The 24957-nt window shown below is 54.3% G+C and overlaps 1 protein-coding gene and 1 pseudogene across 17 annotated transcripts in view; one reads left to right on the top strand and one right to left on the bottom strand.

Annotated features, from left to right (window-relative positions):
- The window catches only part of EHMT1 (euchromatic histone lysine methyltransferase 1), a 230745-nt gene that overhangs the window by 46532 nt on the left and 159256 nt on the right, over window positions 1-24957 (bottom strand). For 9 of the 17 annotated variants that reach the window (XM_063636694.1, XM_063636692.1, XM_063636693.1 and 6 more), the window contains 6 exons: window positions 18013-18060; window positions 16525-16668; window positions 14964-15190; window positions 13704-13877; window positions 12170-12252; window positions 10828-10934 (listed from right to left, as the gene is read on the bottom strand). In XM_063636694.1, the coding sequence (XP_063492764.1) occupies window positions 10828-10934; window positions 12170-12252; window positions 13704-13877; window positions 14964-15190; window positions 16525-16668; window positions 18013-18060 (783 nt within the window). The remainder of the gene's footprint in view (window positions 1-10827; window positions 10935-12169; window positions 12253-13703; window positions 13878-14963; window positions 15191-16524; window positions 16669-18012; window positions 18061-24957) is intronic. The other 8 variants (XM_063636698.1, XM_055270152.2, XM_063636695.1 and 5 more) reach the window with 1 other exon arrangement.
- Window positions 4002-5410, top strand: LOC129479577 (forkhead box protein H1-like; annotated as a pseudogene).

A 24957-nucleotide genomic window follows, 5' to 3' on the forward strand; every position in this document is an offset into this window, starting at 1 on the left:
CTACCAGGGTGCTGGGATTGCAGCCCCTGCCCAGCCGCCGCCCCGTCTGGGAGGTGGGGAGCGCCTCTGCCCGGCCGCCCCGTCTGGGAAGTGAGGAGCGCCTCTGCCCGGCCACCCACCGTCTGGGAAGTGAGGAGCGCCTCTGCCCGGCCACCCACCGTCTGGGAAGTGAGGAGCGCCTCTGCCCGGCCACCCACCGTCTGGGAAGTGAGGAGCGCCTCTGCCCGGCCACCCACCGTCTGGGAAGTGAGGAGCGCCTCTGCCCGGCCACCCACCGTCTGGGAAGTGAGGAGCGCCTCTGCCCGGCCACCCACCGTCTGGGAAGTGAGGAGCGCCTCTGCCCGGCCGCCCCGTCTGGGAAGTGAGGAGCGCCTCTGCCCGGCCACCCATCGTCTGGGAAGTGAGGAGCGCCTCTGCCCGGCCACCCATCGTCTGGGAAGTGAGGAGCGCCTCTGCCCGGCCACCCCGTCTGGGAAGTGAGGAGCGCCTCTGCCCGGCCGCCCCGTCTGGGAGGTGAGGAGCGCCTCTGCCCGGCCACCCATCGTCTGGGAAGTGAGGAGCGCCTCTGCCCGGCCGCCCCGTCCGGGAAGAAGTGAGGAGCGCCTCTGCCCGGCCGCCCCGTCTGGGAAGTGAGGAGCGCCTCTGCCCGGCCGCCCCGTCCGGGAAGAAGTGAGGAGCGCCTCTGCCCGGCCGCCCCGTCTGGGAAGTGAGGAGCGCCTCTGCCCGGCCGCCCCGTCTGGGAGGTGAGGAGCGCCTCTGCCCGGCCACCCATCGTCTGGGAAGTGAGAAGCGCCTCTGCCCGGCCGCCCGGTCCGGGAAGAAGTGAGGAGCGCCTCTGCCCGGCCGCCCCGTCTGGGAAGTGAGGAGCGCCTCTGCCCGGCCGCCCCGTCTGGGAAGAAATGAGGAGCGCCTCTGCCCGGGCGCCCCGTCCGGGAAGAAGTGAGGCGCGCCTCTGCCCGGCTGCCCCATCTGGGAAGTGAGGAGCGCCTCTGCCCGGCCACCCATCGTCTGGGAAGTGAGGAGCGCCTCTGCCCGGCCACCCATCGTCTGGGAAGTGAGGAGCGCCTCTGCCCGGCCACCCACCGTCTGGGAAGTGAGGAGCGCCTCTGCCCGGCCTCCCATCGTCTGGGAAGTGAGGAGCGCCTCTGCCCGGCCACCCATCGTCTGGGAAGTGAGGAGCGCCTCTGCCCGGCCACCCATCGTCTGGGAAGTGAGGAGCGCCTCTGCCCGGCCTCCCATCGTCTGGGAGGTGAGGAGCGCCTCTGCCCGGCCGCCCCGTCCGGGAGGAAGTGAGGAGCGCCTCTGCCCGGCCGCCCCGTCCGGGAAGAAGTGAGGAGCGCCTCTGCCCGGCTGCCCCGTCTGGGAAGAAGTGAGGAGCGCCTCTGCCCGGCCGCCCCATCTGGGAAGTGAGGAGCGCCTCTGCCCGGGCGCCCCGTCCGGGAAGAAATGAGGAGCGCCTCTGCCCGGGCGCCCCGTCCGGGAAGAAGTGAGGAGCGCCTCTGCCCGGCCGCCCCGTCTGGGAAGTGAGGAGCGCCTCTGCCCGGCCACCCACCGTCTGGGAAGTGAGGAGCGCCTCTGCCCGGCCACCCACCGTCTGGGAAGTGAGGAGCGCCTCTGCCCGGCCGCCCCGTCTGGGAAGTGAGGAGCGCCTCTGCCCGGCCGCCCCGTCTGGGAAGTGAGGAGCGCCTCTGCCCGGCCGCCCCGTCTGGGAAGTGAGCAGCGCCTCTGCCCGGCCGCCCCGTCCGGGAAGAAGTGAGGAGCGCCTCTGCCCGGCCGCCCCGTCTGGGAAGTGAGGAGCGCCTCTGCCCGGCCACCCACCGTCTGGGAAGTGAGGAGCGCCTCTGCCCGGCCACCCACCGTCTGGGAAGTGAGGAGCGCCTCTGCCCGGCCACCCACCGTCTGGGAAGTGAGGAGCGCCTCTGCCCGGCCGCCCCGTCTGGGAAGTGAGGAGCGCCTCTGCCCGGCCGCCCCGTCTGGGAAGTGAGGAGCGCCTCTGCCCGGCCGCCCCGTCTGGGAAGTGAGGAGCGCCTCTGCCCGGCCGCCCCGTCTGGGAAGTGAGCAGCGCCTCTGCCCGGCCACCCATCGTCTGGGAGGTGAGGAGCGCCTCTGCCCGGCTGCCCCGTCCGGGAAGAAGTGAGGAGCGCCTCTGCCCGGCCGCCCCGTCCGGGAAGAAGTGAGGAGCGCCTCTGCCCGGCCGCCCCGTCCGGGAAGAAGTGAGGAGCGCCTCTGCCCGGCCGCCCCGTCCGGGAAGAAGTGGGGAGCGCCTCTGCCCGGGCGCCCCGTCCGGGAAGAAGTGGGGAGCGCCTCTGCCCGGGCGCCCCGTCCGGGAAGAAGTGGGGAGCGCCTCTGCCCGGCCGCCCCGTCCGGGAAGAAGTGAGGAGCGCCTCTGCCCGGCCGCCCCGTCTGGGAAGAAGTGAGGAGCGCCTCTGCCCGGCCACCCATCGTCTGGGAGGTGAGGAGCGCCTCTGCCCGGCCACCCATCGTCTGGGAGGTGAGGAGCGCCTCTGCCCGGCCACCCATCTGGGAAGTGAGGAGTGCCTCTGCCCGGCCACCCATCGTCTGGGAGGTGAGGAGCGCCTCTGCCCGGCCACCCATCGTCTGGGAAGTGAGGAGCGCCTCTGCCCGGCCACCCATCGTCTGGGAAGTGAGGAGCGCCTCTGCCCGGCCACCCATCGTCTGGGAAGTGAGGAGCGCCTCTGCCCGGCCACCTATCGTTTGGGAAGAAGTGAGGAGCGTCTCTGCCTGGCCGCTCCGTCTGGGAAGTGAGGAGCTCCTCTGCCCGGCCGCCCTGTGTCTGGGTAGAAGTGAGGAGCTCCTCTGCCTGGCCGCTCCGTCTGGGAGGTCTACCACGGAGGCCAGAAGCAATGTGGGGGCTGGACGTGGTGGCTCACGCCTGTGGTCCCGGCACTCTGGGGGGCGAGGCGGGTTGATCACTTCGGGCTAGGAGTTCGAGACCAGTCTGGCCAACTTGGCGAAACATGAAGAATACAACAGACAAACCAACCAACCAACTCAGTGACAACAAAACAGGTCTACCCTGGAGTCATACTCTAATTTTTTTTATTTTCTTCCCTTTCTGATCCTTTATCCCACTTTCTTTTTCTTCCTCTTCCTTCTCCCTCTTCTTTGTCAAATAGAGGATTGAGTTATTATCACTGATCCATATAAAGTCCCTCTCTCATTTATTTTAACTCCCACCCCCCATTTCTATTCCCCGACTTCCCATGTGCAACCTTCCTAATATGTTTGATACGCATCTTTTTGTTTGTATGTATTTTTAGAAAATGTTTATTGTTTTTGTATGCAAAAATTAATAAAAAAAAAAAAAAGAAAAAAAAAAAAAAAAAAAAGTACCACAAAACAGAGGGGCAGTGAGAGGCTCAGGGGACTTTGACCAGAAGGAGCTGGGCTTCCCCAAAGAGAACGCAGGGTCCACAGAGCAAGGGTCAGAGGTCAAAAGGCTGAGGCCTGGAGGCGCACAGCGGGGGCAGTGACCCAAGGCTGACCTCAAACACCAAAGCTCAAAGCCAAGGTCCGGCTGCCAAACCTGAAGGTAAAGTAGCGTCGGAAGTCTACAACAGCTAATTTTTAACAAATAGTAAGCTTAAAAAAACACAAAACAAGGTAAAGAGCGAGGCCCGTGCTGTGCAGATGAGCTGTGGTTCTGCCTGCACCCTCAGCACACAGAGGCTGCTCCCCCAGACCCCACAAATCCTGGTGAAAGGAGAGAGGGTGCGCCCACAATGGAGAGGCTGGCACCGAAAGCCCCTGCGCCAGCACCAGGCCGGCAGCGCGGGCGGAAGCGCAGACAGACCCGAGTCTGCAAGGGCAGGAGGGGCTGATGGCTTCGGGCAGAGCACAGGGGAGGATGGGGGTCCTTCCCCAGGAAGGAGGGCTTGGGCAGCTCTCGGCGGCCCATAGGAAACGGGAGCCCACCAGCTCCCCAGCGCGGAGCCCTCACAGACCCACACCGCACCCAGGACCCGGGTAAGCAGAAGGAAATGACCCTGCCCATGAAAACACAGGGCACTGAGACAAAGTCCAAGAAAGCTCTAAGAGTGGAGGGAAGCAGCGGAGCCAAAGGAAGAGTCAAAGCGAGACCCGCGCGGCGGCCAACTGCATTTCCAAACAGACCTGCCAGCGCCAAGAAACAGGTCCCGCCCCCGATCCAGCTCCATCCTGGACCCCACGCAGGCGTGGAGCAGGACCCGCCTCCCACGCGCTCCCCAAATCCTCACCGCAAGCGGAGCGGCTGGCAGTGACCAAGTCCCACACCGCCTGGGACTCCAAGGCCGAAGCCGCTGGCCGCTCACCCTCCGCGAGGCTCTGACTGAGGGCGCCCTTCCCAGGCTCGCGCACACTCCCCGCCAACGGCTACCCATCGCGGTCCGCCTCCCAGGCTTTGGGCCCACAACGACTCCCGCCTGCAGCCCCGGCGGCACAGTCGCTCTCCCAGTCCCCAGTCCCCAGTCCCCGGTCCCCGAGGGGACGAGACACACCTGCAGCACGGCAATCCCCTACACCTGCAAGGCCCCCTACACCTGCAAGGCCCCCTAAGCCTGCAAGACCCCCTACACCTGCAATCTTCCTACACCTGCAATCTCCCTACACCTGCCACCTCCTTTCACCTACAAGATCCCTAAACCTGCAACCTCCCTACACCTGCGTGAGCCTCACCCTGGCTGAGGCGCTGGCAGAAGGGGGTGCGGGTGGAGCCTTCGCCAACGTCCTGGGCCCCCTGAGTGCTGCATGGCCGGTCCTACCAGCCGCTCAGTCATCTGCCACCGCCCAGCAATGGCTTCAGCATGCAGTCCCTGCTAGGGGACTCCAGGGAGGAGCATCCTGGCCAGGGCTGGTGCCACAGAGCAGCCCAGCTTCTGCAGGCAGGTACGGGGTGCAGTGGGGAGAAGGCAGTGACCACCCCACCCCTGCCCTCCTCTGAGAGGCCTCTGTGGCCCCTCTGCCCCCTTCCTGGCCCCACGAGTGGAGGGGGAGACTTTGCCGGCGGGAGCCATCAGGCCCCCAACCCTCTTCCCAGAGCCTAGGGCCTGGCCTCTGCACTTACTGCAGGGCACCTCAGTTCCTGGGGGGCTGTCCAGTGGGGGACACAGGGCCTCCCTCTGGGGGCAGCTGCCCACCTCCTACTTGCCTATCTACACTCCCAATGTGGTAATGCCCTTGGCACCCCACCCACCTCCTATCCCCAGTGTCCACCGTCAACCAGCTCTGCCTACTGGGGGGTGGCCCCTGAAACCTGAGGGCCCCCAGGGCTGGGATCCAGATGCCCTCTTCCAGGGTGTGCCACCCAACAAAAGCATCCACGACGTTTGGGTGGCACCCTCGGGACCTGGCGGCCCCTGGCCCAGGCTGGCTGCTCTCCCGGTGCAGCCTGTGAGGCTCCTAAGACAGGGGCCCCTCCTCCCTCCCGCTCCCACCCCCAGCTTGTTGCCAGGGAGCTGAGGTGAGGCGGTTGTCTGCGACCACAGCAGCCTCCAAACACCAGGCAGCAGCCTTGCTGGGAGTCCGCGGTGTTTGCTGACTACCCCACGTGTGGCCGTGGCCCAGCTGGCACCACCCTGGCCCTGGTCAGTCATGCCTCTGTTTCCCCTACACCCAGAGGCAAGGCTGTGGGAGGCAGGGCTGAGCCTGGAATAGCCCTTCCTAGTCCCCTCTTCTCAGCCCACCACCCATCCATCCGTCACCAGCCGTCACCGAATGGCAGATGCAGCCTGGGAAGGAGGTAGCACCTTTTCAGGAAAAGGAGTTAGAGAATCGAGACTGGACCCTACATGGTCTTGGTAGGGGCGTGGGGGAGATAACAGTAAAGGAGTTTACAACGTTTTTTTAAATGAGAGATGACAGAAGAGCAGATCGATGAAAACATGAGTGTCTGTGGTGAGTTCGGATGGGAGCGTGTGGCACCTCGCTCGGTGCTCTCCAGAAACTGCAGACATGGCATGAAATCTTGCAACACGAGGGACCTGGACACCGAAGGGCAGCAGGTGAGAGAGGACAGCAGCACCCCAGAGCTGCAGCAGATGGAGGCACAGCTCCCGACTCCACAGGTATGAAAACATAGATCAAGTCAGAAAAGACCCCGGGGTGCTTGAGGCAGCTCAGACACCCGGGAGGCTCCGTGACCGACCCTCAGAGCCCCTCCCCAGCCTGGGAGCCAGAACACTGATGTCCCCAGCACTGGCAAAAGGCTGGGGTGGACTCCAGGTCGGCTGCCAGGGAAGCGCTTTTTGCACGATGGATTTCTCTGTCTGTGCACAGGGGAGATGACTCCACACAACCAAGACCGGAGCCCGGGGGAGATGACTCCACATGAGACCAAGACGGGAGCCCGGGGGAGATGACTCCACAGGCCCTCCCTGGTGTGGCCAGAGCCTGCCCAAAGAGTGTGTGTGAGATGTGAGACACCCCTGCAGATGCTGAAACCCTGAGAAACAGCACCCTTGGATTCAGGGCAAACTAGAGACAAAAGCAATCTCTCTCTCTTCCTGGAGAATCTCAGGAAAACCGCTTAGATTCTAAGGGGAAGAAAAAAAATAGAAATCCCTCTACGACCAGCAACAGTAAGTTCTGCAGGGCAGGTTACCAAACTAAACACCAGGCTAGGGATTTAACCTGAAGTTCCAGGCTGGTCAGACCCCGCACACTGCATGGACAGCAGCACCAAGGGACACAACGATTTCCTCCCCATACATCGTGTTATTTCACGGCACTAAACTCACAAGAGGCTGTAAAACAGAACGAAGAGCTCTGTACTCCCCTCACTCAGCCTCCTCAACGACGATGTTTCAGACAAGCACAGGGCACGGGCAGTCAGGAGGGAGCCCTGGCAGGGCTGGGCCACTCAGCCCCACGGCCATGTCCCATTTCTACACTCCCTTGTTTTCCTGACTGACAGAAGCAGACACAAAGGAACTTACGCTGGACAACTCAGTTAGCATAAAGGTTAAAAGCAAACAAATGGAACCCTGCTACGCGAGGCACTTGCAGGACGGTGAGACCAAAACGGCTGCTGTTCCCGGGGAGGGCACCCAGGGGTCCACCAGGTGTCCAGGGAGCCAGCGACGCTGCGTCTCACGGGGGTGGGAATGTCAGGGCCAGAGTAGAATGATTTGTTAACCAGATGTTGAAATTTAAAGGACTTTTCTGTGTGCATGATGCAACCATATTTTTTTTTTTTTTTTTAATGTTTAAAAAAGAAAGCCAGGCCGGGCGCAGTGGCTCACGCTTGTAATCCCAGTACTTTGGGAGGCCAAGGCGGGCGGATCACGAGGTCAGCAGATCAGGACCACGGTGAAACCCCGTCTCTACTAAAAATACAAAAAAATTAGCCGGGTGTGGTGGCGGGCGCCTGTAGTCCCAGCTACTCAGAGAGGCTGAGGCAGGAGAATGGCGTGAACCCGGGATGCGGAGCTTGCAGTGAGCCGAGATCGTACCACTGCACTCCAGCCTGGGTGACAGAGCGAGACTCTGTCTCAAAAAAAAAAAGAAAGCCAAAGAGAACACAGTGTCTTTCAAAGGAGTGGCAAGCTAACTTCTCAAAAGGAAGAATGGAATTCGGAAGACAGTGACATCATTCCTTACATGACCTGAGGAAAACCACCAGCAACCTGGAATTTCAGGCACAGGAGGAATGTCTTCAAGAAGCCTCCACAGACAGCAGTGGGCATGGAGAATGCGCTCACACACCCCACCCACCCTCACGGGCTCACACACCCCACCCTCACGGGCTCACACATCCACATTCATGGCCTCACCCAGCTCCCGGGGCCATCGGGGCAGCACTCATACAGCCCTTGTTCCTGTCTGCTCCGTTCCCCCACATGGCTCTGCACACTCGTCCCCATCCAGGTCCATCCGCAACAGAACAGAATCACGCCACACCCTTCACTAGGCCTCCCGGGAGAGAAGAGGGCCTCCCGGCCGAATGCCTGGACCTCCACCGGCATCTGCTCCCGAGCCCCACAACACCAGCTCCTGCCTCTTCCAGACCACGCTCTCTTCCTCTTCCTCAGAGCCCCACCTATGAATGTCCTGGCATCACTCCGGCCCTGAACAGCCCACCTCTCACTCCAGCTCTGCCTGTGTCTGGATGACCACCCCCCACTCCCTGACCCCCGGCTGCCCCTGACCTCACCGCCTCCCACAAGCCTGTTCCCACCAGGTCAAGCCACTTCCCTCATGGACTCACCACGAACCACAGCCCACATGACTCGTCTTGAGGCCACCCCACTGTCTCCGAATCCTTTTCTGCTTCTCCCTGACATACCCAGCGGCCTCCGCGGCTCCTCCTGCATGGAGCTGGCCCCCAGTGCCTACCTTGGCTCAGCGCTTCTCACGACACACTTTCCTCTCAGCCTCCAGGAGCCCCCACAAACCCCTGGCTTACTGGACCCCAGTTCACTCAGCTGCTCCCTCCCTCACCCCCTGCCAGGGCTTGGCTCCCCCATCATCATCTCATTCAGTCTTGACCTTGGTAAGTCAAGTCTGCATGTGAGACTGAGAGGAACCACTGGGGCAAGAAGTGGAAAGTTTGCAACTAACAGAGAAGAGAAATGGCAAAATCAAAATAAAAATCAATTCAAAAGACGGCAAGAACGACCAAAAAAGCATTGGCTTCAAAAGGCTGGCACTATGGTCTGAATGCAATTTATTTACTGGGGCTGGGGGCCCCAATGAGGTTTTGAGGCTGGGCATTTAAGAGGTGACGAGGCTTCGAAGATGGAGCCACGCCTTTCTGAAAGGCGGAGTCAGCACCCAGGAATGGACCTGCTGTGTGGGCAGCCTGGTCCACAGGTTACAAGGCTGCGAAGATGGAGCCACACCTTTCTGAAAGGCGGAGTCAGCCCCCAGGAATGGAACTGCTCCCGTGTGGGCAGCCTGGTCCGCAGGCTATGAGGCTGCGAAGATGCAGCCACGCCTTTCTGAAAGGCGGAGTCAGCACCCAGGAATGGAACTGCTCCCGTGTGGGCAGCCTGGTCCACAGCAAGGCTGTGCTGGAGCGTGTCCCTCTTGGTGCGGTTCCTGGCTGTGTTTGGGCACAGCATGAGGTCCTCACCATAAGTCACCAGAGGCAGCCCCTCGACCTTGGGCTTCCCAGCCTGCAGAACTGTGAGAAATAAATTTCTTTGCTTTATAAATGACCCAGTCTCAAGTATTCTCTTACAGCAAGAGAAAATGGACTAAGACAGCTAGAAATTAAAACTACAATATAAGACATTAGGTACAAATAAAGGACTAAAAGTTCCTATTAAAATACCAAGATTGTTAGACTAAATTTATAAAAATCAAGCTCTATGTTTAAAATACATATATCCAAAAATGAGGGAAAAGGTCAGAATAAAAGAAGTGAAAAATCATTCCAGGCAAATAGTAACAAAACACCATCAGTTATGACTCCGGAAACGGGGGACAGACTGAGGCAGCTGGACAGCGGGTGGGTGTGAGCACAGCAGACGGTGCGCCCCGTTGCTCTCTCCTTCTTGGCCCTAAGAAAGGCAGAGACAGGTGCAGTCCGAGAGCACAGGTCCTTCCCAGAGAGTGGGGCCTGGGGGCCCCAACAAAACAGCCAGGCCTGCAGATCACCCTGCAGCTGACAAGCCCCCGGCAAGCAAGAGCTACCACCGGCTTTTTAGTAGTTTACTTTAAATACAAACAAGAATCACTGAGCATTTGAGGAAAACCTTTAGATAAGAAAAACTAAAACAGAGCAGCATAAAACTTGAAAATAACCATAACATCATCAGAGAAATAAGGGACGAACAAGAGGCTACTGAAAGAGGAACTATCCAAGAGCAAAAAGGAAGCACTGGGATTTGAAAATGTGACTACACATGTTAAAAATCCCCCAGGGGCTGGAAGCTGAAGGTGAGAATGCTGCCTGGAAGGCAGAACCAAAAGACAAGAAACAGACCACGGCAGGAAATTGGCCCGGAAGGTTCCACGCCAGAGTTACGAGAGTCCCAGGACAGAGCTGAGACAGGTAGAGGACCTGGGCACAGAAGTCACACAGGAAACCCTCCTAAAACTGACAGGTGTGGATTTCTGCACTGAAAGGGCACAGCACCTGCACCAGGTGCCCCGGTGGATCTAAAAAGACCCATGTTACAATGAGGCGTGACTTCAGACCAGCGAGGTTCAAGGAAAGTTCCTAAAGTCTCCAGAAATAATAGGTCACACACAAAGGATCAGAAGTCAGACCGCACCAGACTCAAACCTGGCATTTGAGAAACAGGGGATCCAACACCAGGATCAGGGAAGGGACGTCACGGGGACAAACAGCGTCGCGTGTCTGAACCCAGAGACAGCGGGCAGTGTTCGGATGGTTCAGAATAAATTAGCAGGAGGCAGAGTCAACTCAACCAACAGAAACACAAGCCAGTGATTAGCGACAGACATAACATACCCTGCAGACGACGTGGTTTGGCTTGAAAATGCTCACACCATCTGATCTAAACAAAATGGGAGCCAGGCAATGGGGCTGGGGAAGGGGCGTCCGTGCCTCTGCGAGTGCTTGGCTCCCGCAGGGGGAAGTCATGAGTGTGAAGAACCAAAACCAAAACCAAAGAAAGCAAATCAAGAAACAGCCAAATGGCGGCATGGTCTTCTCAAAGGCCGTGGTAAATGCCGGAAGAAAAGCGGGAAGCACTGATCCACCTGCAGGACTCGGGGGCGGAAAAGCTGATTCTGTGTCTGCTTCACAGCACTATGGAACTCTTACACTGGAAGAACCATGAACGTGGTATTATTTTACTTTGATAAAAATAAAAGAGAGCAGGTGAAGAGCCCCAGGAGGGCGCCGTGCCACCGAACCTGAACCAGCATGTGGCAGATGTCCACGTGTCCAGCCTCCGCCGCGGCGTGCAGTGGAGAGCGCTTATTCTGGTGCTCCATTTTGAAGTTGGGGTCAATTCCGTCCACTGTGAACAAACACAGTTTTATTAATGATTTCAGATGTAGCCACAGACTCCAGCTCAGGACTATCACGATGGCTGGCAAGCACTCACAAAGGACCATCTTCCACACAAACGGCTGCCTCGAGCCACGCCGGAACCCACCCGCAGCCACAGGACCATCTTCCACACAAACGGCTACCTCGAGCCACGCCGGAACCCACCCACAGCCACAGGACCATCTTCCACACAAACGGCTACCTCGAGCCACGCCGGAACCCACCCACAGCACCATCCTCTGGACTTGAGACTTGAGTGTGCTAGTCTCCTGCGGAATTGAACAGGCAGGTCCCTCTGTCGGAACTAACTCGGCAAGGCACGCTCTTCCCTTTACCGCCCTGCTCTAACTCTGAGGTTCCTTCTGTGTTTCCGTGTGTCCTGGCCATGGCCGCCCCAGGCCCTGTGAGGCGGCTGACCAGGGCAGACGCACCCTAGGGGAGCAAGCAAGGCCGGGGACAGAGGCCTGAGCGCCGGTCAATTCCCAGGAGGTCTGAGGGGATGGTGAGCAACAGTGCAGTGAGGTGACCTTAGTGTCACGTGAAGTCTATGACAAAAATGATTAAAACTGCTGGTCAACATAAATAAACCTTTTTTTAACAGCAAATGGTTTCACTTCTTTTTACTTGATGTACTGTCCAGTAAAGGGCTACTTAATCATCCTTTTCAACCAAGAGACGATGAACGTCACAGAAATCAAGCCTAGAGCTATGAGCTCAGAGACCAAATTATCACGGGGAAGGCTCTCTAACAAGTATGCTTTTGGGTATTAGAAATCTAATGCAATCGGTTTGCCTGCTATAAAATACCTATAGCTGAAGACTACTTTGTCCACACCACAGCTGCTTCGATCAGCACAGGTGAGACATCGGCTGCCGTCATCACATCTCAGGGCCCCAACTCACTAGTTTTGCTTTTCCTTAATCTCTATTTCTGCTTGATTTAATAACCGCATATCTAATTCCTTTTTAAAAATTAGAACTTCATAGAGAATAGTTCTAATATCCTGCATAACTGGATATGAACACCATAAAAAGCCTCAACACCAGTGGGCAACCTATTCTCACTCATCAGAGAACTCGGAGATACAAAAACAGAAAACCAAAACGAGACCAGCCTTCTGAGGAAGGGGTAACAACTGCTCTCAGCTTCTTTCAGTGCCACAGGGCCGGCTGCGTGTGCCCGGGCCGCAGGCAGGCACTTACCCAGCATGAGGAGAACCTTCTGAAGCTCCCCTTGCCTGGCGGAGAAGTACAGCTGCTTTGGGTGGAAGCGAAGCTTCTTGGGTCTGTGGGAAGCACAGGACAACAGTCAGCGTGGGGCTCCGCGTCCCACACGTGAAGCAGAAGGCTGGAAGGCCCGGCGGACGTCTGCCCACCAGCCCCATAAGCTCAAGTACAAACCCATCAGTTAAGATATCTCACGGTAAAAACTGCAGAACAAGAAACTGCGTTCCCAGTCACTGCAGGAGAACACTACGCACTGTGAGGCTTTTACATAGCACGACAACAGAACCAGCGCAGGATGCATTGGAAACTCATCTATGCTCAGCACAGCCGGGACCAGCCCCAGCCAGGATAAGCCCGCACAGCGTGGTCATGAGTGAGGGCACAGCTCACACTACAGAAGATGCCTTGGGCAGTGAGAGCTGGGAACACTGGCACTTTTGCTTTGAAACCTTAACTCTATGACTAAGCTGGTAACTGATACGGTTTGGACCTGTGTCCCTCCCAAAACTCACGTTGAAATGTGACCTCCAGTGTTGGAGGAGACCTGGTAGAAGGTGACTGGATCCTGGAGGCAGATCCCTCATGAATGGCTTAGCGTCATCCCTCCCCCTGGTGATGAGTTTCAGTCAGTTCCCACAAGATCTGGTCGCTTAAGAGTCTGGGAGCCTCCCCCTTCTCTGTCTCTTGCTACTGCTCCTGCTTTGCCTTCCACCATGACTGTAGCTTCCTGAGGCCTCGCAAGGAGCAGATGCCAGCACCATGCTTCTTGTACAGTCTGGAGAACCGTGAGCCAATTAAGCCTCTTTTCTTTATAAATTATCCAGCCCTGGGCATTTCTTTATATTGACACAAAAGCAGACTAACACAATCACCAAGGGATGGGGGAGAGAGTGGGGTCAGGAACAGTCTGGGGTCTGGTCAGCGAGCAGGGCCTGTGGGCATGGGTAGATGGCACCATCGCTTTAAGAACAGGCTCAGAGGCGAGGCTGGAGGCAGACAGAGGGGAGATCCAGGGAGGAGGCCACCGCAAGCCTCAGTGCCACAGTCTGGTCTGCCTCCCTGGTGGGGCAATGCTGAGAGGAGGACGAGGAGGGAGGGGTGGGTTTTTGCCAGCTGTCGGGAAAGCCTGCAGGGCCCCTTGGCCCGACCCTCGCATTGCACAGATGGGGTGTGGCCTGGGAGGGAAACGGAGTCAAGGTAGCAGAAGCAGTGTCTGCTCTCATGACCTAAGGGCAGTTCAGGGCCAACAGCAACCAGGAAATGTTGTCAAAGCTCACCAAGACCTACCTCCTCACTTAGGACTTCAAAGGTGTCACATGTTGCTCTTAATATAATGCAGAGGACAGTAATTTACAGTAATTTCCCAAAATAGTGTGAAAATATACAAATTATTCTAATGAACAGCATTAATCAAAAAGCTGAAAAGTGCTAGAGTGACGCCATGGGGAAAAACGTGGGGTGCAGATTAAAACAGGCTCTGAGACATCTCTGAAATCACGTCGGGTCTTACTTTTCCGAGTCGAGGGCGATGAGCGCACTCTCCAAGGTTTCCTTCCCTGGTCCCTGGGAAAGGCCGGGGGTTGGCCTCCCAAGCCCAGCAGGTCCCGTTGGATCAAAGCCCTCGGGCACGTGGGAGGCTGTACCATGCAGCTTGTCGTCCTCCGAGAGTGGTGGCCCGGCAGCACTTGAGGGGAGGAAATCGGGGAAAGGTTTATGAAAACATGAAACATGGCCTGTTCCGACTCTGACTGCCCAAGTGTGCTGTTTTCTAAGTGAGAGCTGCGGATTTGCTTATTGTCCGCTTAGTCCCCGGATTTACCGGTTCAGGATTCAGAACCAGATTTCCTGAGAAAACTAGGGCAACTTTTCCTAGACTTCTGGGCAGCGAGTTCAAATACACTCTCATGAATGAGCTTCAAGCTGAATCTATCAAGTCCACTGCCCACCCCAACAAAAGGAAATCCCACTGGAATTTTGATTCAAAGTGCATTAAATTTACAGGTTAATAGGAAGGAATCACCTTAACATGTCCACAATTTGAGTCTCTTTTAAATAATCTTCAAGGAAGTTTTCGTTTTCTTTATATTAGTGTCACATTTAAGTTCTTTGTTCTGCTGGGTAGTTACAAGTTTTGTTGCAGTTTTGAAAGGATCTCTTTCGTTATTTTATTCTCAGGTAGGGAACTGCTGCTAAGGAAGAAGGCAAACGGCTTCTATCTCTTCTTTATCAGATCCTCTTACTGACTCTTTTGAGCTCTAAAAGTTTTTCAGCTGTTTCTACTGGACTCTTTCAGGAAGACAATTGTATCTGTCTAATATGAATACTTCTAATTCTTTTAGACTTTTTTTGTCTTCAGCTAAGGCCTTCAAACCTTAATGCCACAGAACTCAGTCACAGACTGCAGCAGCTACCACTCGTCTATCGCTTGTGTACTGACGGGACTATGCCGGCAACAGAAACCCCACAGAGCTACATCAATGGGGGTGCTGTGAAAACCGGTTCAAAACAGGCAAGTGGATCTACATAACCAAACTGAAAGAGAGCAACGTATGCACAAATGGCAATAAATGAATTTCAGAGTTTTAAATGTCAGAAATCACCATGAGCATCAGCTTCAGCTCAGAGACTTCTGGAAAAAACAGCAGGAGGCAATAACATTAACAACTGAAACTTTTTCAGATGGACGACTGGAGAGCCCAGCCAGAGCCTGTGCCAGGTACCTGCCCCGTTGTGGTGTCGGGAGAGCCCAGCCAGAGCCTGTGCCAGGTACCTGCCCGTTGTGGTGTCGGCCCTGCCCTCCAGGGCTGAGCCCTTCTCCTGCCCGGGGACTGGTGTCACGGTCGAGGTGGTGTCTGCTTTAGCTATCGTCACCTCTTTGGCCTTGGAGCTCTCCTCGCCACAGTGGGGACAATAGCTGGCGTTATTGACTCGAGAGGCACAGTCTTTGTGGAAACGGTGAGAGATGCTGCTCTCGGGCTGACACTCCATAAAATTACCCTAAAAATGGGAGGACAAAAAAAATTTTTGTTTTAATTGGGGTTAATATTTAGAAAAATAAAGTACTACTAAACTGGCACCGCATCCCACATTGGGCGGTCTGCAGAGTGAGCCGTAGGTCGGGGTGGGGTCCAGTCTTGGCCCCAGGCATCATTAAGAAGGAGGAACAATGCTTCCCACGGTGCTCTCGCCCCACAGAGAGGAAGCTGAAGCCAGACAGAGGTCACTTGGCTGCCTCTGACCCATCCAGGCCCAGGAAAGCTGAGGCTGCCCGCAAAGAGAAGGCCTAAAGAAGGACCCAGAAGGCCCCTACTCTGAAGGGCGGATAGGGACAGGGCCAGACGACAGCACCTCAGGGCACAGCATCAGGCAGGTGGAGCTGCCCCAGTGCCCAGCAGTGCGCAGCAGATGTGGTTTGGCGACCTAGGTGAGCCTCGAGGAGAGGTGCACAGCCATAACAACAGCATTTGCTTGCAGAAAGCCAGAGATAAACAGATGTAGCAGAAGCAAAAAAAGGATGTTTGAAGATGGGGAGGACATGCAAGGTGTGAAGTCCAAAGAAAAGCCCCCAAAAGTGGAAGCTCTTGGCCCAGGTTCATACAGGGGCAGCGGGCATCTGTGGGTGCCTGAAGCTCACACTCAAACACTCACACACACAGGCACACACAGACAGACGCTTACAGGCAGAGGCTCACACAGATGTGCGCACGCGTGCACGCACACACACTCACTCCCACCCTACATGCACGAGGATGCCCACACAGGGGAGCTCCAAAGGGAAGCAGCCCATTCTCGGGGGGCCCTGGGCACGGCTGAGCACAGATGTCTGACACTGAAGCAACTGATGACCCAAGATCCCAGCAGAAACTGCCCAGGGCACAGCAAGGGGGTGCCGCCTCTCCCAGGAGCTGTGTGCTCTGTACACCCTCATCATGGGGGGTGAACGTCCTCAGAATAGCCTCCACCTGGAGTCTCCAGTGCGTCACAAGCCCCTCATCGCTGCTCTCGAGCCCCAGTGCCTTAGACACCTTCACCCGCAACCCCCACTTCCCTCCTCTGGCCTGGAAGTCCGGGTCACACCGTCCTAGTCATCTCCAAAAGTGGCTTCCAGGCGGAAGGAGGGAAATGGGGGTTGGGGGTGAAGACGTCTAAGGCACTGGGGCTCAACAGCGGTAGTAAGGGGCTTGTGAACATTGGAGACCTCCAGACAGACACCAGACCTGGGCCAGCTGCTGGACCACCCGACAGCAGGTGGACACAGGACAGGAACCAGCACCAGTAAGCAGACAGTAAAGCCTGCGGAGGACTCAGAGGCTGCCGGACTGGGCTCTTACCGCTGTGCAGAAGTAGCCACAGCCAGGACAGCACTGGTGCTTCACCATGCGGCCCCGGTGGTCTTCACACAGCACGAGGAGCGGGGCCTTGTTGGAGGGGCGCATCAGCTCATACTTGACCACGCTGTTTGTGCACCGGCCCAACTGCAATCAGACAAGACTGGTGGTCAGTGTCAGAGTCACGAGAGGCCGGCATTCCCTCCCTCCAGGCGCTGGGCAGTGCAGGCACACAAGAGCTGCTCAGCAGGTGTGGGCTGACTGAGCTGAGCCCTGCAAGGCCGGCTTGGCTTTGTGAGCACTTATCGAGCACCTGCTACTCGCCTCAGCACCGGGGACAAACAGGGAGCCCAGAGAAGGAAACGCCCATCATCTGCACAGCCTGCAGGAGACAGTGGCACCTGAGCAGGTCCAGGGGGTCAGGCACAACCACACCCACCAGATCCAGGGGGCCAGGTGTGACCACACCCACCAGATCCAGGGGGCCAGGCGTGACCACACCCACCAGATCCAGGGGGCCAGGCACAACCACACCCACCAGATCCAGGGGGCCAGGCGTGACCACACCCACCAGATCCAGGGGGCCAGGTGTGACCACACCCACCAGATCCAGGGGGCCAGGTGTGACCACACCCACCAGATCCAGGGGGCCAGGTGTGACCACACCCACCAGATCCAGGGGGCCAGGTGTGACCACACCCACCAGATCCAGGGGGCCAGGCGTGACCACACCCACCAGATCCAGGGGGCCAGGTGTGACCACACCCACCAGATCCAGGGGGCCAGGTGTGACCACACCCACCAGATCCAGGGGGCCAGGTGTGACCACACCCACCAGATCCAGGGGGCCAGGTGTGCCTCCATCCACCAGATCCAGGGGGCCAGGCGTGACCACACCCACCAGATCAAGTGGGCCAGGTGTGCCTCCATCCACCAGATCCAGGGGGCCAGGTGTGCCCACATCCACTCACATGTGCCTACCAGAGGGCCGGCTGCTCAACTCTGGCAGAAGTCAAGGAAGGTTCTGGGGTGAGAGGGGTTCTGGGCTGGGTATACAGGAAACATGAATGTATACCTGGCAGGACAGTCCAGGCCATCACAGGCCAGCAGTGGGCAATGGTACAATGAATCTGTGGGAGCCCCAAGGATTCCGGGGCAGCCAGAGGAACCTGCACACAGGGCAAGGAGCAGGACACAGAGTCCGGGGCCTGACTGGGGGACATGGTCACTAGAGGGTTCTGAGAGGACCAGGACTTGAAGGCACCTGTGGAGATGGAAGCACTGAGGGCACCCAGGATGCCAGGTGCTCTGCAGCACACCAGACAATGCCTTACTGGTTTGCTATGGAAAGTTCTCAGATAGCCAATAAGAAAACAAGAAGTAGCCCCCCCAAAAATAAGCAAATAATTGAGTGGCAATTCACAAAAGAAGAACTACAAATGCCCCCCAAAGGAAATTACACAAACAAATTCAACATAAAAAGCCTCTCACATTCTTCCCATTCGGTCTGGCACACTGCAAAGCTGGTGTCTGTGGGGTCTGCAGAGATGACATACCATCACTGTGAGTTCTGTCCAAACTTCACGGCAAGCAACTTGGAGACACGAATCAAAAAGCTTACAAATACATATTCTTTTTTTAAGACTCCACTTGAAGATATAATTAAGTGCACAAACATGTATCTAGAAGGACCCAGCTTTTGCAATAACAGAAAAGTAGGAACAAACAACCTGTCTACCTGCAGAAGAGTGGCTGAAGGGCACACCCAGTGGCATAAATGATCTACCCTGAAGCCAGCAAGAGACTTCCCGATGCTCCAGTGAGGCTGTGTTAGAATCATCCAGGCAATTTTTTTAAAAGACAGTCTGGGCCCCACCCCAAACCTACGGAACAGGACCTGAAAGGCGTAGAACCAGGGCATGTACATCCTGAAAAAGTGCCCCCTCCACACCACCACCACCAAATGCTTCTGCAGTGACTCCCTGGTTCAGGACCAGCGGCTGCAGGGCACATGTAGCTGCTGACTTTGAAAAATGTTTACATTAAAGGAAAAACAAGTTATTTTCAAAAATTCAATGTGGTTATACACATAGAAGTCTGGGAGGACATACAAAAATACTAAGAATGATTCTCTCAGTTTTGGAATAAGAAGTGATTTTACTTTCTTCTTCATGCATGTATGCAGTGTCTGGATTATTTTACAATCAGCATGCATTATTTTTATAATCATAAAAGCGATAACGCTGTATGATTCTGGCTCTGTGCTGTGTAACAAGGAAACAGAGAAGGGAGCCCCGGGGTCGGGGGTCCAGGTAGAATGGCAGGAGAATGTAAGGAAGGAGATGTTCTGGGAAGGATGTATCAAATAAATGACAATGGGATCCAGTTAGGGTTGGGAAAAAAGAGATAAAACAAAGAATCCTTTAACAAGGTGGGAAAAACACAGATGCATTAGGGGTGGTCCCACTGAGGTCACCACGGGTGGGAGGGGCGCCCCGGGTCCACCACAGCAGAGCACGGATTCACCGACTGCTGACCGGACCCTGAAGGAGGGACCAGAACAAGAAAGGAGCCCACCGCAGGGAGGGGCTGTACTTTCAGGACAGAAAGCAGCTGAAATAGGCACTGACTTGGCAAAGTAGAGATAACCCAAATCTGCTTGCCTGAAGGTGGGTCGGCACCGGCAGAACCCTGGAAAGGCTAAAGAATTGGGGCCAGCTCCAGTGGCAGGGGCTGAGCTGGTGTAAATAGAGAGCTGGCGAGGCGGAGCCTCAGATGAGGTCCATGCAGCCAGGCACCGCACCTGGCACAGGTGAGGGGTCACCCTCTGCAGAGGTGGCCACAGAGCTCACTATCCACTCTCCACACAAGCCCACGGCTACAAAATGGTTTCCTATTTTTTTAGTGTCTGTTTTATTAAATATTCTATTAAGAAAACTTTCAAAAATAGAGACAAAAGTAAAATGTATCCCCACGTGCCCGTGCCTGATTTCAAAAACTACCAGTATTTTCCCTTCTTGTTCAAGCCATCCCCTATAATCTTTTGTGCTTGGAGAGGTGTGCTGGAATATTTAACAAAGTACCTAGGGGTAAAATGATGCCATTTTAGCCATAAATAACTCCATATGCATTGCTAACAAATCATATTTCATATAACCTTAGAATCATTATCACGCAGAACACAGGTAGCACTTTCTCAGCGCCATTTAATACCCAGCGCCCACAGGCTCTATGAGGCCCACAGGCTCTGCAGGGTGGGCTTACTGGGACACAGCGGGGTGTGCAGCTGTCCTGGGCTGGACTTTCATCAGCTGTGGGAATGCCCTCCCTTCCTTCCTCTTCCTTGGATCTGGTTTAAACCAGATCTGGGCTCCACTGTGGCCCCGCTCCCGGGCGAGATACAAAAGCCTCCATGTTGGGGTCCCCTGTGACGCATCCCAGCTGTTCTGCAGCTCAGGTCTGCCGATAGGGCCCCTCCCTTCCTGCCCAGCGGCACCCTCTCTGCCCGATGCTGCCCGAGCAAGGGTGAACAGACAAAGTCCAAAGGTGGGAACAGCACTGCTGCAGCCAAAATGCCTCGGCACCCCCGTCTCCTCGGTAAGACCCCAGAACCCCCCGTCTCCTCGGTAAGACCCCGGCACCCCCGTCTCCTCGGTAAGACCCCGGCACCCCCGTCTCCTCCGTAAGACCCCGGCACCCCCGTCTCCTCCGTAAGACCCCGGCACCCCCGTCTCCTCCGTAAGACCCCGGCAACCCCGTCTCCTCGGTAAGACCCCGGCACCCCCGTCTCCTCGGTAAGACCTCGGCACCCCCGTCTCCTCCGTAAGACCATGTCGTCCAGCAAGGTGCTTGCCTGTGGTGCGCTAAGGCGAAAGAAACTGAAGCCAACCAGCCAAGACCAGGACTCCAAGGAGCACAGAGATGTGCAGACAGAGAAGAGTTCATGGGAGACACTAGCACAATTATGCTCAAAGACATGGGAGATAGCAGGGCGCAATGGCTCACGGCTGTAAACCCGAGGTGGGAGCATCACCTGAAGTCAGGAGTTTGAGACCAGCCTGACCAACATAGGGAAACTCCATCTCTATTAAAATGCAAGAAAGTTAGCCGGGCATGGTGGCGAGCGCCTGTAATCTCAGCGACTCGGGAGGCTGAGGCACAAGAACTACTTGAACCCAGGAGGAGGAGGCTGCAGTGAGCAGAGATTACACCACTGCACTCCAGCCTGGGCGACAGAGCAAGACTCCATCTCAAAAAAAAAACAAACATGGAAGATGGAGGCAGCTCTGAGGGGGGAACTGGAGGGCCACAGTGTCCATGACATGAGAGAGAACATTTCAGAATTCAAACGCTCAAAATAGTTATCTTCTGAGCAATGTGTCTTAAGAACTAAAGGTTATGCACCACCAAGACAAGAGTAAAGTGAAGATACGTGATCCAGCAACTTATGTGTCTGAGAATACAAACGTGCAATTCTATCAATTTGGGAATGGGTTTATAACAAGTACACAGAAAACAAAAAAATGAATGGGGAGGCAATGATTAGCTCTAAGGAAAACAAAACAAAGTCACTCAACAAAGGAAAGGCAAACCAGGCAGCTATGAGTGCCTCTCCCATCAGGACACAGCCTGGAAGCTGCAGCCCCAGGGAACCAGTCCCATTGCTCGCTCTTCTCCTTGGTTCGCTCCTGGGTGCTCACAGGAGGCTGGGAAGGTGGAGACCAGAAGCCTCCTTGGTGTGAGGCCTACATGGATCCTTCTGTAGAAGGATCCATAGGAAGCGAACCCTATGGCCTGAGGCACAGGTGAAAGATTATGGCTGTCACAACTTTAAGGGAGCTACCTAGTGTCCAATGGGATACTGCTCAGCACCAAACAACGAGCAGGGCAGCCCCTTCTTCCCCCAAAGAATTACTTGGCCCAACACATAAAAAATATTGGGGTTGAAAAGTCTTGCACTAGAGAAATCTGAACCCACTGTCAAGAGAGAGAAACATCAACAGAAGCACACTCAGAGATGACTGAAACGTTATACTACAGACCAGCAAAAACGCTAGAAACAAACAGTACCAGAGATGAATGCCTTTGACTGGCTCATAAGTATACTCAACAAGGAAGAACTGGTGAATAATTTTAAAGGCCAATATAAATTATCTAAAACTAAAATGGAAAGAGAAAAAAAGAGGAGGGCATTGAAGAGCTGTGGGACAATGTCAAACAATCTAACGTGTGTACAAGGAATCCCAGAAAGAAAGAAAAAAACACAATACTGAAGAAATAAAGTGGGCCGGGCACAGTGACTCACACCTGTAATCCCAGCACTTTGGGAGGCCAAGGCGGGCGGATCGCCTGAGCTCAGGAGTTCAACACCAGCCTGGGCAAGATGACAAAACCCTGTCTCTACTAAAAATACAAAAATTAGCCAGGTGTGGTGGCATGAGTGTATAGTCCCAGCTATTTGTGGGGCCGAGGCAGGAGAATGCTTGAGCCCAGGAGGTTGAGGCTGCACTGTGTCGTGTTCATGCCACTGAACTCCAGCCTGGGTGACAAAGTAAGACCCTGTCTCAAAAAAGGAAAAAGGAAAAGGAAAAGGAAAGAAAAAAAGTGATAGCTGGCTAAGAATTTCTTAAACATAAATAGAGATCAAACCGAAGATCCAAGAAGCTCAGCGAAACCTAAACAAAATAAATACCAAAAAAGCAAAACAAAACAATAAAACCCACCACACTCAGGCACATCATTTTCAAACTGCTGAAAACCAAAGCAAATATTGGTGGCAGACAGAGAAAAATGACATATAGTATGCAAAGGAACAGAGGCAAGAAGTTCAGCCAATGTCTCACTAGAAACCATGCAGGCCACACTGGAGTAACCTCTTTAAGGGCTGGGGGTAGGGAACTGCCAACCCAGAATTCTATATCCCTGGAAGTAAGTATCTTTGAAAAATTAAGACAAAAGAACTTTTTCAAACAAACAAAAGCTGAGAGAATTCATTATCAGCGGCCTTGTGCTACCAAAAAAAAAAGTTATCGGAAAGTCTTTAGATACAATATAATAATACCACAAAGACAGAAATTTGGATACAAAGGAATAAAGATCTCTGGATATGTTTAAGATGAAGGTTAAACTATTCTTATGTTTAATCAAACTAAAAAAATACTTAAAGCAAAAATAATGGCCGATATACTGTAGAGTTTTAGCATATATAAAATTAAAATGCAGAAACAAGATACAAGACAGGATTGGACCACACTATTCTAAGATTCTTACACTGTATGTTATGTGGTATAATGATCTGTTGGAGGCAGACTGTGACAAAGATGTGTATTGTACGCTCCAGGGGAACCACTCAAAACATTAGAAAAAAGTGCAAATAATAAAGCCAATATTGAAATAAATTGGAATCATAAAAAATTCAAATTCAAAAGAATGCAGAAAAGGCTGGGTGTGATAGCTCACGCCTGTAATCTCAGCACTTTGAGAGGCTGAGGCGGGCAGATCACCTGAGCTCAGGAGTTCGAGACCAGCCTGGCCAACATAGGGAAACCCCGTCTCTACTAAAAATACAAAAAATTAGCCGGGCGTGGTGGCAGGCACCTGTAATCCCAGCTACTTGGGAGGCTGAAGCAAGAGAATTGCTTGAACCTGGGAGGCAGAGATTGCAGTGAGCCGAGATCCCACCACTGCACTCCAACCTGGGCAACAAGAGCGAAACTGTCTCAAAAAAAAAAAAAAAAACAAAAAAAAACACACACACACACAGAAAATGAAGAAAAAAGGACAACAGATGGTATAAGTGGAAGAACTATTAAGATGTTAGCCTGCAATCCAGCTATATTAATACTTATATTAAACGGAGATAATCTAAATATATCAACTCAACAAAGGGACCATGATGCAGTCACGTCCCACGTAACAACATGGTGTGTCCTGGGAGTCGTGTCACTGGGTGATTTTGCTGGTCTGAACATCACAGGCTGTACTTGCATGAGCCTAAATGGTGTCGCCCACTCCACACTCAGGTTATGGTACCCAATGTTGCTCCTGGGCTACAAAGTTGTACAAACACAACTGTACTGAATACTGTAGGCAGCTGTAATACAACAGGAAGCATATGTACATCTAAACATATCTGATCATAAAAAATGTGCACTAAAAATACAAAACAGGTTGAACATCCCAAATCCAAAAATCTGAAATGCAAAATGTTCCAAAATCCAAAATTTTCTGAGGGCCAATATGACGTTCAACAGAAATGTTCATTGAGGCATTTTGAATTTTTTTTTTTTTTTTTTGAGATGGAGTCTTGCTCTGTCGCCCAGGATGGAGTGCAGTAGCGAGATCTTGGCACACTGCAATCTCCACCTCCTGGGTTCAAGTGATTCTCCTGTCGCAGCCTCCCAAGTAGCTGGGATTACAAGCTCCCGCCACCATGCCCAGCTAATTTTTGTATTTTTGGGAGAGACGGGATTTCCCCATGTTGGCCAGGCTGGTTTTGAACTCCTGACCTCAAGCGATCCACCCACCTCAGCCTCCCAAAGTGCTGGGATTATAGACGTGAGCCACCTCACCCTGCTCTCAGATTTTTGAATTTGGGATGCACAACTGGTAAGTATAATGCAAACAGTCCAAAATCCAAAATGAAATCCAAAACACTTCTGGTCCCAAGTATTTTGAGTAAGTGATACTCAACCTGTATTGTAACCTTATCAGACCACCTTCATAGATATGGTCCATCAACCTGTATTACAATCTTATCAGACCACCTTCACAGATACAGTTCATCATTGGCTGAACACTGTTATGCAGTACATGACTATATTAGACAAAAGGGCAAAACCACCAGGCATGGTGGCATCTCCAATCCCAGCTACTCAAGAGGCTGAGGCAGGAGGATCACTTGAGTGCAGGAGTTTGAATCTGCACTGAGCTCTGACTGCACCACTGCACACCAGCCTGGGCAACAGAGTGGGACATTGTCTCTAAAAAATAAAAGTAGGCTGGGCACGGTGGCTCACACTTACAATCCCAGCCTTGTGGGAGGCCAAGGCAGGTGGATAGCTTGAGCCCAGAAGTTCGAGACCAGCCTGGGGAACATAGTGAGATACCATCTCTAGAAAATAAAAATATTGAAACTTAGCTGGGCGTGGTGTTGCATGCCTGTAGTCCCAGCCACTCGGGAGGCTCAGCTGGGAGAATCACCTGAGCCCCAAAGATGGAGGCTGCAATGAGAGCCACTGCATTCCAGCCTGGGTGTCCAAGTGAGACCCTGTCTTGAAAAATAAAATAAAGTAAAATTTTTCTTTATTAAAAGAGCAAATCCAGCTACATGCTGTCTACAAGAAAGCCACTTTGAATTTAAAGACAGAGACAGACTAAAAGTTAAAGTGTAGAAAATGATGTACTGTGCAAACATTAATCAAAAGAAAGCTGAGT

The sequence above is a fragment of the Symphalangus syndactylus genome, chromosome 3 (genome assembly GCF_028878055.3).
Source record: "Symphalangus syndactylus isolate Jambi chromosome 3, NHGRI_mSymSyn1-v2.1_pri, whole genome shotgun sequence".
Taxonomy (NCBI): Eukaryota; Metazoa; Chordata; class Mammalia; order Primates; family Hylobatidae; genus Symphalangus; species Symphalangus syndactylus.